General features: G+C 37.0%; 1 protein-coding gene across 4 annotated transcripts; it reads left to right on the top strand.

The window, feature by feature from the left end:
- Window positions 1-5,579: 5,579 nt before the first annotated feature.
- LOC143039490 (uncharacterized) lies at window positions 5,580-11,884 on the top strand. 4 transcript variants are annotated; one of them, XM_076209618.1, is made up of 6 exons: window positions 5,580-6,436; window positions 8,345-8,416; window positions 8,636-8,812; window positions 8,973-9,185; window positions 9,468-9,536; window positions 10,857-11,884. In XM_076209618.1, exons 4-6 carry the CDS (start codon window positions 9,115-9,117, stop codon window positions 10,900-10,902), a joined length of 186 nt encoding a protein of 61 aa, XP_076065733.1. In that variant the 5' UTR covers window positions 5,580-6,436; window positions 8,345-8,416; window positions 8,636-8,812; window positions 8,973-9,114; the 3' UTR covers window positions 10,903-11,884. The 4 variants fall into 4 exon arrangements, 3 of the variants coding, with proteins under 3 accessions (XP_076065733.1, XP_076065742.1, XP_076065723.1); XR_012967643.1 differs by lacking the exons at window positions 5,580-6,436; window positions 9,468-9,536 and adding exons at window positions 7,428-7,970; window positions 8,174-8,225; XM_076209608.1 differs by lacking the exon at window positions 5,580-6,436 and adding an exon at window positions 8,086-8,225.

The following is an 11,884-nucleotide window of genomic DNA, read 5'->3' as shown; positions in this document are numbered from 1 at the left end:
TGAGCTCTGAGCTCTTTTCCGTAAGGAAAGCAGCTGTCGATCACGAGTCCAACACGTGACCCAAGACCATGGTGAATCACACATACACAACACACACACACACACAAGCATACAAACCCATACCCAAACTCACACACACACACACACATACCGCGAGCACATACAAACACACAAAGGGACTTATAGGCAGGCAGGCGTGTGTGTATCCACTACGTCAGTCGCTACTTGATCCCCGCACTCAGGTACGAGAATTTTTCATTCCACTCGCTCAGTTCCGCTCTTCCCCCCTTCCCCCAACCCTCCACCCCTTTCCCGCACCCTCCCCCCTTTCCCCCACCCTCCCTTAGTACCCCTTTTCCTTTTTATTGCCCTCCATCCCCCTATCCCCCTTTTTCGTCCAAACCATCCAGGTCCCCCACCCCCCATTCCCTGTCTTCTTCTTGTGTTTCACCGCTAAGGCGCGTTGCACACACGTATCGACTTTTCGCCGTGCGCCGTCCACGACACGACGTCGTGCTCTCAAGTAAACATGGGTATCTGTGGAATCTTTTACACGTCACGACCACGGTCACATGTGAAAGCATCCATAGACACTCGTGGTTATCTAATAACACGACGTCGTGTCGTGGACGGCGCACGGCGAAAAGTCGATACGTGTGAAACGAGCCAACTCCTCTCCTTTCCTCCCGTTCCCCATTTAGTCAATTTTTTTTTTTCAATATCCTCCCCAACCTTAAGCCTTTTCTTCCTCCTCCCTCCTCTTACTCTTTTCCCCTTCCTCCACCTTCTTCCCCTTCTAATTTACACTCGCATCCCCCCCCTCATCTCATCTCATTTCCTTCCCAATCCTCCTCCTTTATCCAGCCTCCCCTCTTTTTCCCCTCTCGTCCTGCCATACCCTCTCACTTCCCCCCCTTTCTCCTCCCCCCTCCCCCTGACTCCCCCGGCTTTCCCTCTCCCCCTCCTCTTCTCTTCCCCTCCACGTCTCTCCCCCTCCTTCTTTCTCCCCCTCCACCTAATACTCGAGACAGCGTAGACGGTACTCTCACGTGCTCGCGTCACTAATTACTAAACTTCTCCTGGAAAGGTTATGAGAGAAGGGAAGTCGAGAACGAGAGGGAAGGGAAGGGAAAGAGGGGAGGGAAGAAAGAAACAGAATAAAAGGTAGGAAAGGAGGAAGGAAGAGAGGAAGAAAGAGAGGAAGGGAGGAAGGAAGGAGGAAGGAAGAAAGGAAGGGAGGGAGGGAGGGAGGGAGGGAGGGAGGGAGGAGGAAGTAAGAGGGAAGTAAAAATGGAGAAGCAGGAAAGCGAATGGGAAGGGGAGAAGACAACAGAAAACGGAGAGTCGGTCTGGAGGATCTTTTCCTTTTTTTTTAATGAAAATGAAAATAGAGAACAGAGTTGGTTCCGTCTTCAGCCTGACTTGCTTTATGAGCCCACGTCACACTTTTTCGTATACTGTATACATTTGTGTGTGTGTGTGTGCGTGTGTGTGTGTGTGTGTGTGTGTGTATGTGCGTGTGTGTCTGTGTGCGCATATATATAACTCCTCCCTGACACAATGGCCGGACGATGATAGAAGCGTGAACTTGATAGAGGGAGGTAGGGAGTGGGAGAGACAGAGACAGACAGAGAGAGAGAGAAAGAGAGAGAGAGAGAGAGAGAGAGAGAGAGAGAGAGAGAGAGAGACAGAGAGCGAGAGAACGAGAGACAGAGAGAGAGAGAGAGAGAGAGAGAGAGAGAGAGAGAGAGAGAGAGAGAGAGAGAGAGAGAGAGAGAGAGAGAGAGAGAGAGAGAGAGAGAGAGAGAGAGAGAGAGAGAGAGAGAGAGAGAGAGAGGGACGAGCATTCTCTCCTTTCAAGGTGTTCTTCAGAGGCACACGGGGGCGCACACCCTTTTATATAAACCACAAACACTGCCGGGTCATCAGATCCACTCCCGTTCCCGTTCCACATCATTCCCACCCACACACAATCCACACATCCCATTCCACATCATTCCCACCCACACCCCATTCCACATTATTCCCACCCACGCCCCATCCACACCCCACCCTCACACCCCCAAAACCGTCACAAGTAACATATTACAAGGACGGAAATCAAATCAAATATTTTTTTTCTAAATAAATAATATGACTTGGAATGCGGTTCTCAGTAGGCAACAGAAACCCAAGACTGAGAAGAAACAAAATGGCTGGACTGGGAACCATGTCTATCAATGCGATCCCCCCAGATGATCCCTCACCCCTCCCTCTCTCCCCCTCCCTCCCACCCCAACCACCTCACCAAGAAAACCCACAAACATAACCACGGAACCCCAAACACAACCTTCTACGACCTCTAGCCTACCACAACCTCCATTACAAATCCACCCTCCTCCTGGACTCTAGTCTTCCAAAACCCCAAAGAGAGAAAAAGAGAGAGAAACAAGTGGCTGAAGACGAGGACACCAAAGACACGGCACCAGTAAACTTCCCTTCTAAAAAAAAAAATACTGTTTATGTAAGTATGCATGTACGTATGTATGTATGTATATATGTATGTATGCACGTATGAAGGCATGTGCTTGTTACACACACACACACACAATATATATATATATATATATATATATATATATATATATATATATATATATATATATATATATATATATATATATATATATATATATATATGTATTAAATTATGCAAGCATGTATAATACACACCTATTCGTAGGCTACATATAGGGTTGCCAACTCTGTTAAGCTACAATAAAGGACACAAAAACTTTATTGATATTTATCTAAGTGGCTATAGATCATAATAGATGCCAATATCAAATGCAGATGAAAATACAAAAAACAAGAATAAGAAGACATTTATTTTACCTTGATCAAAGAATTTTAATCTTTAAAACTATATTTGCCTTAGTTTTTTGCTGCCTTCAGAAAATTTGTATCATCTTTGATGTTTTTAGCGAATTCCAAGCAACTATCTTTTATGTTAAAATATATGAGTTCATTCTTAATTCAACAGAGCATCTGTTCCTTTCATCTCTCCATTTAGATGACATTAAACTAAAGACTTCCTCATAATAAGATGATGGTCTGAATTGATAGTACAAAAGAAACTATTTCGAAAACATTGATACATTTAAAGTCCATAGATTTCAAAATGAAATACCACTATCTGCTTCTTTTTGTTTTTGAGTTTATGGAGAGTTCAGAGCTTTTGATAATGTCGAAGTTTCTTTGAATTAATACTACTTCATCAAAAAGTTCATCCATCTTTAAGCTTTCCTTCTAACTTCAAAGATTCTACTAACTCTACAAATTTCTGAAACTTTGGGAATGAATGGCCTAAGAAACTTAGGTTTGATAATTAGCCGAATGTTGAATTTTCATCGAAATCTATTCTGTTTTTCCAAATATCTGATAATAACATGAAATGTTGGCACTACTGTTACAGGTTTTCTCGCATAAATTTCACTGTTCTTCTGGTATTTATAACAAATTACGGCTCGATTTTGTGAAGGGATTCATCACTACCTTGTATAATGCGCCATAATTGTTTTGTTTCTTCGTGAGTTCAGTTGATAGACGGAGGTATTGCCTTTCCAAACGTCCAACGGCACCTCCTCTCTTCCTCTATTTATTTATTTATTTTATTTTATTTTCGAGGTGATTCTCAGATTTAAGAACATCGTTTATGATTTTCTGGTTTTCCCTAAATGAACGCATTTTTTTAATGGAGAACTGAGTTATACATAAAATGAGGCTATGCGGTATGCTATCTGCTGCTCTGTGCTTCTGGTAGTGTGCGGACTAGAGTTGCCAAAGTTTGCACCCTTACAAGATATAAATACTTTTGCAATCACGTACCCTTACAAGATATAAATACTTTTGCAATCACGTCTTGAGAGCAGGAAATTGAACTACCAGTCAAAATGATTTCAAAATAAAGGACAAACAGTGTAATTTCAAATGTCAATGAAGGACAAGGACAAATAGAGCTGAATAAAGGACTGTCCTTTGAAATAAAGGACAGTTGGCAACCCTAGCTGCATATCATTATTATTAGAGCAAATAAGACACTTACTTTCAGGGTATAACTGCGTCATATAATTTCTATTTGCCTAGATACAGTGATGATGAATCTGAAAACTACCTCGGAGCTTAGCAAGAATGATCTACAACGCTGAATAAGATCGAGAGTAGTTATAGGAAAGGGACCGTATTCTATGCAACACGCACATATTGACCATACAATAATTGTAACGAAAATACCTTCTTAAATAAAATTCTAAAGTTGGTATATACTGGTTCAAGAATATATTTTCTTGTTTTCACAATATAACCAACATTCAATTAAACATAGGCCTAAAATAAAATTAAACGTTAAAGTTTTATCACTTCAGACAAAACTGATTGAAAAATATAAAATATACATTCTGGCTCTATAATAGATATATAAATACCTAACCTACAGTATAAATTTCTATATTAAGAACTAAAGCAAAGGAGTACATATATAATCTACAAAATTCATATATTTTCAAATGCAACTTCAACTGTACTCACTAATCAAAGTTGGAATCATTTCCACTTGTTTTTGTAATATATCACGAAGTTTTCATTGTGTCAATACTGTGTAAGCACATATAACGTAATATTCATCGATTATTCACTATGTTAATCACTCGTATTAGATTTAAACCACATAAAACTATTTATCGAATCGTCAACTTTGATTACGACTTATGCTACTTCGCGGGACGACACTAGAATCAGAATGACAAATATAGTAAAAGATTCTATCTACTTTTATTTTTATCATTGAAACAATTATAAGATATGTGAAAATTATTAACATAATATAGAAATGGTATGAATAATAAAAAGTTGTGTAAATAATTAAGTTGTCTAAATAAATTTTAGTTTTCTTCCTTTCAAAATTGGATACCATTTTCTATAATTACAGAGCAATGACTATATATTACACAAATCCTAGTCGATTTTTTGAGGGAGTCAAATAAATTAAGAATAGATCTATGTGTTGATATATATGTGACATTGTGTTCCATTGGATTTTCATAGATTCTAATTTTCCTTAAATCCTGTTGTGTATTTTATTATTACCGGCATCCACGGCAAGGAAGAATATAAAATATTCATGAAAACAAAATAGGCATGACTAGGAAGTGATTACATGATTATAAGTAAATCCTATGAATGTTCCTTATAGAAAGGTATTATGAATCTCGTTCAGTTTTAGCAGACAAAAGAGAGTTTGTATGTGCTTATGGAGTTCATTTTCCAACAAGTGCAAATGCCCGTACCCACAGTCCCTTGAACTCACCCCAACCCCCCCAAAATTAATTAATTAGTTCCCCAGTTTTTTATGGTGATTATGATAATGTCTACATAAACAATAAATTGTTTTTTTTAATAAAACTTTATTGCTAGGATATAATACTTAATGTTATCATACTTTGTATAATAAACTTAGTTCATTATATATTCTTAGACTACGTACGGGTCTAAGTGGCAGCAGGAAGGAGTAAAAAAATGTAACCCAAAAGCAACTAATACATGATAAACAACACGGAGGCAGGAAAACAGAACATTTATATTCATACGCAAATTGAAATAAAAACAAAGAACATTGTAGGAATAGAAACAACCACTAAATTAAGAAGCCACAAATAATGAGAAAGCTTTGATGGCAAAGTCCAAAGACAATTTGGAACTGCACGGATGAAATAATATATCAGCCCAAGAGGATTATCAATTTATGTTTAACATCAAAGTAATTTATATAAGAAGAATGTTAATGAAACTGTCAATAGCATCACAAAAAAGAATAAATCATTGGGGAACTAAGGCAGATATAAAAGAACTCGTAGTCGGCTATCCCCCCACATATTGACACACATATTTAACTATACCTATGCATTTATTTATGTATTTTATTTGTTATTTACATTATCATAGTTTTTATTTATTGTTTTATTATTATGATTTTTTTTCGCATCCGATCTAGATATGGATCAAAAGGTCTCCTGTCGGCATGCTCCGCCTTTGTAATCCTTTGTAAATATCTATTTGTCATCAGCTTTGCCATTATGTATTATTTGTACACTGGGAAAATGTAAAAATCTAGACACTTTAGTGTGGACACATATCTGAAAACGTACGTTTTGTCATGACTGGCTCTTTCAAATATATTTTGATAATTTGTTTTTATTAAATAAGAAGTTTACTGAAATGTGGTGAGCCTCCATTGAGTTGTTTGGCGAGTTGCTTGATTCTTATGTGAATGTCATAGAACGAACTTGTAACGTATATCATTTGGTAAATTAGCGTAACTGCAACAGTTGACCGAAAATTTGTAAATAAAAAGTAGAACTTGTAAATACAGCAAACGGAGCTGAACTACACCAAAACCACCGTAATTATTGGTATATTTGTGTATGCTTGTCTTAGTTTGTGTAAAGACTCGCCAAGTGAATTCCATTTAGATGTTTCAGATTATGAATAGTGATACACTGCAGTGTCTGAATGTGGCAGTGGGTTCATCCCAGAGATATTCATATAGAGGTGAAAGAACTTCTGGAACCTCGAGTTCCGCAATTGGGGTGGGGGGCATTATACCAAGCTCGTACTGCACATTCTCCCATTTGACATGTACAGTAAGAAATGCCCCTTCTTGTCATCCAGCGCAATTTCAGGATTCTTACTTGTATTAAATCTCCTTAGTTGCTTCTCTCCTCTCTTCACAAATTCACAATTTCTCCAAAGCACAATTCTGAAAGGAGGATGTGCAGTGGTAATAGATTTAATGTAATGGAAAAAAGTAACAGATAAGTCTATTAACAGAAGTAATTAATTTCTCTTATTTTTCAGAACATTTATTCAGGTGTGTGAAGAAGCCATGGATACCTACAGGAAGGCTGTACTCTGCATCTCTTCCAGATATCTGAAGCTGTTGTTTCACACAAAAGCTAGGTCTTCTATAGTACCCATTTCTTGAAGTCTTGCAATCAGATATTTCTCTCATCAGTCAGGAAACCATCTTTATTTCCTCATAAAATGAATTTCCCAGCTGCCTCACAAAATATGCTGACATTCAGATCACATAGTCCAGATCCTTGCTTGGATAGTGAAGAATCAGAAATTAATCAACTTAGTGATGTTAACCAGGACTGCAACAGTGGCCTGCCATGACTCGATCGGTAGAGTGTGAGTCTGGTAACAGCATAGTGAATTTAGTAACTATTCACATCTTGGCCACAGCACAGAAGTTAGGAAGGGTATCTACTCTGAGTAATGGCCCCCCCACCACTGCTCACCTTGAACTTGAGATGACTTGGACATCATTATATGATACATTATCCTCCTCCAGGTGTTGTCACTGGAGTGGCATACCATGGACACTGTCTCCTGGGTTTATGTATGAACAGTTCCGGACCACAGGCAAAGTCAAGGCCCAAGTGGGTACCGGCCCCACAAACCATGGAAAAAAATAAAAGGGACTTCAACAAGATGCATAAGCCTAATACCCAAGAATGGGGAGAGAAGATTTCAAGTATGAAAGTTACAAAAAGAGATGTAAATGCTGAAAATTGTATTGGAATCATAGTGAGAAAATGTGTTTTCTCCACAGAACTATCTAATGGCATCTTCATATTTAGAATACATTTATAAAATGGGTAGAACACCAAATATGTTAACTTCAGCTTTGTACCTTGACATTTGTGGAAGATGTGTCAACCAATGTGGGGAGGAAGAGGGCTGTCATGTTTATGATAACTTCACAAAATACTTCAGTTTGCTAGATGTTAACTGTAGTGAAATTGCTGCCCTTGCTCTCTGTTCAACAAGTACATGGAAGGAATCTTTAAAGTACTTAAAAGTAATCCAAGCCATGTGCAACATCAGTGTACGGTTATATAGTGCCATCATTGCAGCAGCATTCAAACATGGTGAGTGGGACATAGCTTGGTAATACTTTGATATGGCATATTTAGAAAACATACAGCTCCAGGAATATATATATCTTGACTATTTGTATTTTTGTCAAAAACTTGAAGATAAGGAAGAAAAAGAAAAACTCATTAGGATTTTTGTTGAAAAACTAGGCACTTATGAAATTCTTCCTGATGCACAAGTAATTTTCTTTCCAAAGTATGCCAGGAAGATCTTGTGTGGGCCAGCACTACTGTAAGAATAGGAAGAAGGTAAATCTTTAGAAATCATCATAATAAAAATTGAATTGGTTGTTCTGTATCATTATTGTGTATGTAGTTAGTGAGTTGTATATAACCCTGTATGACTTTTTCATGTAATGATCTTACAGAGGACAATGCCCTGCCTGCAGTAACAACTCAAATTGTCATCAGTTGATTCAGAAGTTTTTTCAAAGTTGAAGGTACAGAACACATTTTAAGAAAGTTGGAAGTCACTATCCTTTGTACCCAAACAGTATGACAAGTTTTCATATGACACACCATGTATATATTTTCAATCAACAATGTAACAGTACATATAACTAAATCATAAAATTTTCACCCTTAGAAAATTATTTTGTCATACATTTTCATGGTCATTTCCTCCTCTGATTAATGCTTATCTTTTCTAATCTTTGCAGGAGGCCTTTGCATCTCATATTCTACATGGTTCAGACATTTTTCAATCAAGAAGCCCGAAGGAATGGGTAGCATTTGGAGACTTTATATCGAACAATGGACCATTTTCTGGTATTGTTGATGGCCTCAATATTTCTTATATAACCAAGCAAAAACACTCATGTGTTAAAGCAGATATAGTAAGTAAATCCTTTTTTTTTTTTTTTTTTTACTGTATCCAATACCTAGCCCCTTTGCTTTTCTGGTAATAGCTGTTTTGTGTGAGGGAAAGATTTTTATACTTTACCTGGATGTAAATTATTAATTCCTGTAATAGGACTTTATTACTTCACTGCACAGATATTGTGAAACTATCAAAGGATGGATTGACTCAACTTGATTTATCTCTGGGTAAACTTTCAAAAACCTTACTAGCTACATCATGTGGTGGAAGAGGTAGTAAAACATCATGGTGGAAAGGTTTTAGTGATTTGCAGAAATCATGAACTCATGGTCTTTTCAAGAAATGAGAACTATAAGTAAGATAGCACATCTTTATGTGCTGGACAACATGTAAGTACTCTGCAGTATTTGTTAATTCCTTAAACCCATTATTTGCTAATACCTACATCTTTGTGACAAGATTCTGTGTGACTGAACAAGAATGTTTTTTTCTTATTAGTTCTGACCTGAAAGAGTGTTAGTGTACATGTCTTTTAGTATTATTTTACCTTTTGAAATATGTGACCCAACTTTCCTTCTAAGTTAGGTAATCAAATATATTGGGTTCCAATATGATACAGATGCATACACTTTCTTTATATTTTGAACTGACTTTTGATTTTTAATGTTCAGGACCAAAGATTATGGTTTCTTCTTGTATGCAGCACCGCAATCTAATGTTGGAACAGTCTTTGTGACAAGGCAAGTGCATATCTCTGCAGATTTTATTAGTTACATGAGAAGACAGTAATGTTACATTATTATTTGAACAAAGGCCCTTGCCTATTTTTGTTTTTCTGAACAGAGATAAATGTCATGATACCCTATCTTCATAGACCACCGTATTATATTTATTGGACCAACATTCCACCCTTTTTGTCCATTAGATCAAGGGATGTGTAACTGTACAGTTACCTCAATAAACTGGAAACATGACTGACACAAAACAGAATGTATTACCCCAGAACTCCTTTGTGACACTATTTACCACAAATATCAAGTTAAGTGGTCATCCATTCTTGATGAAAAAAAACATATGATCTTCACCCGCACTACATTAGAGACCTTACAGTGCAGGCAAGTAACACACTTAGAACATTGGTAGATGCAAGATTGAGAGAACAGACTGATCACTATACATAGAAAAATAAAAAGAATTATGCAACCATCTATTCACATCATGGTATCCAATAGGTAAGAAACCAAAGACATCCTATAAACATCACAAAATAAAGTACCACAAATAATAACTAATTGCACTAAAACAACAAATACACCTACATTCAGAAACCAGAATCATTCCCAAAGAGCATAGCATAAGAATGATAGGCACACATTTCTATGCTAAAACCAAGAACCCTGCCACCCTTCATACTGTATCACACAAGCACAGCCCACTAAATGCAACATAAAAACTACCATAGCAGTATTCTACTCTGACATATACAGTACAATAACCTGTCCTGTATACATTTTTGTATGTATGTAGTGTAGGGTATTCCCTATACTACATCCGTACAAAAATACATACACACTCAGATCACAAAAAAACCCTCTGTAATAGATAGCCAAATTCTGTTCTTCAGACTTCCTAAGAAATCAACCTAACAGAAATAACTTACAAGTCTTGAGAGAGTTTTACTTGGATATCCACAGTCAGGTCACCACCTTGCATTAGAGCAGTGCCGATATAGGATCAGCCAAGCATTGTATTCCAGTTCTTCAAGATGTACAGATGCACCACACAAAAGACACAGAGGGACTCTTAGTACACTGTCCAACACTCACCACCTCCAGACAGCAACACAGAACCTCTTTACTGAGTGACTTATGGGATGACCAGTGGCTGTGAGCAGCTTCCTGGGGTGACCATAGGTCTCCTACCAGAAAGAACCAGGGCAGCAGATCAGTTAATTTGTCTTTACCTCTAATCATATTATATGGTTCATTTTCAGGGCAGTTGAACATATTTTGCATGTGTGCATTAAATACTTTATTTTAATTTCTTTTTCTTTTATTCAGGAGCCTCAAGAATTCTGCCAGTGTGCCCAAGAAAGTTCAAACATAATGCATGTGTCATTCACTGACTGAACTGTCAGTATTCAATCCATCAACCCTTTGGCTGTGTATACAAACCAAGAACAAAGGAGTTCTTGACTTTAAAAAGGCTTAGCAGGGCTTGACACAACAAGAGCCAAATGCATTATGCACACTAGATAAGTTTCCAAAGGACAAACTCAGTACATTCAGAGGACAGAATACAAGTAAATTTAACAGACCTTACAGACTTATAAGAGCTAAAGATAAATAGTTTCTGCATGGTAACAAAAAAAGAACAGAAAAGGAAAAACTATAAAGAAACTATCCATTGAATATTATTGAGACATGCACTAGCATCTAGAACAAATAATTCAACTTCTTGTGGTCATTTGTTGATAATAATGTATATAATTCCTGATGAATTGATTAACAATGGCAATATATGTGAGCAGTTTTGTCAATTTGTATGCCCAAAAGGTTTATTATAGAAAGAAAATTTAAATACATAATGAGAAGTAAGTTTTATGTTTAACCTCCTTTCTACAGAATATATTCTACATGCTTATAATTTGTATCTAATACACTGGGTAAATAAAATTTCTTTGTACATATACACACCAAAGGCCTTTCCCTCTTTATAAGTGGGTGACCATAGTAAAATTATATTATTTATTTTTCATATTTTATGTTGTTTTTATGCCTTGTTGCTGTACTGTCACCAATCTGTCACAGCCTTTCATAGGATTAGGTTTTACTTGGAAACAGTGTATTCCCAAAGTGAGTGGACTAATGATTTGTGCAATTCATTGATAATAGACTTTTCAAGTCAAATGATAATAGTATCAGTCCTGGATTTTTTTATAGACATAAATACACTGCTCAGGTCGCTAGTGATAATTACAAATTATTTTTCCCCACAAATGTAGTTCTGTGTTGTGTTATGTTTACCTACGTGTTTAGGTTTATACTTTGAGTTGAATTTATCAATTTCATACCATTGCTCTCTCTCT

The sequence above is a fragment of the Oratosquilla oratoria genome, chromosome 2, assembly GCF_046742065.1.
Source record: "Oratosquilla oratoria isolate Oo_2021 chromosome 2, ASM4674206v1, whole genome shotgun sequence".
NCBI lineage: Eukaryota > Metazoa > Arthropoda > Malacostraca > Stomatopoda > Squillidae > Oratosquilla > Oratosquilla oratoria.
Note: the sequence above shows the minus strand (reverse complement) of the source record. Positions and strands in the feature narration are given on the sequence as shown.

Coding starts and splice junctions, on each gene's coding strand:
- LOC143039490 (XM_076209627.1), top strand. CDS start 9,115: ATGAACTCATGGTCTTTTCAAGAAATGAGAACTATAAGTAAGATAGCA. Junction 9,186..9,467: donor CTTTATGTGCTGGACAACAT/GTAAGTACTCTG, acceptor TTTAATGTTCAG/GACCAAAGATTATGGTTTCT. Junction 9,537..10,856: donor GGAACAGTCTTTGTGACAAG/GCAAGTGCATAT, acceptor TCTTTTATTCAG/GAGCCTCAAGAATTCTGCCA.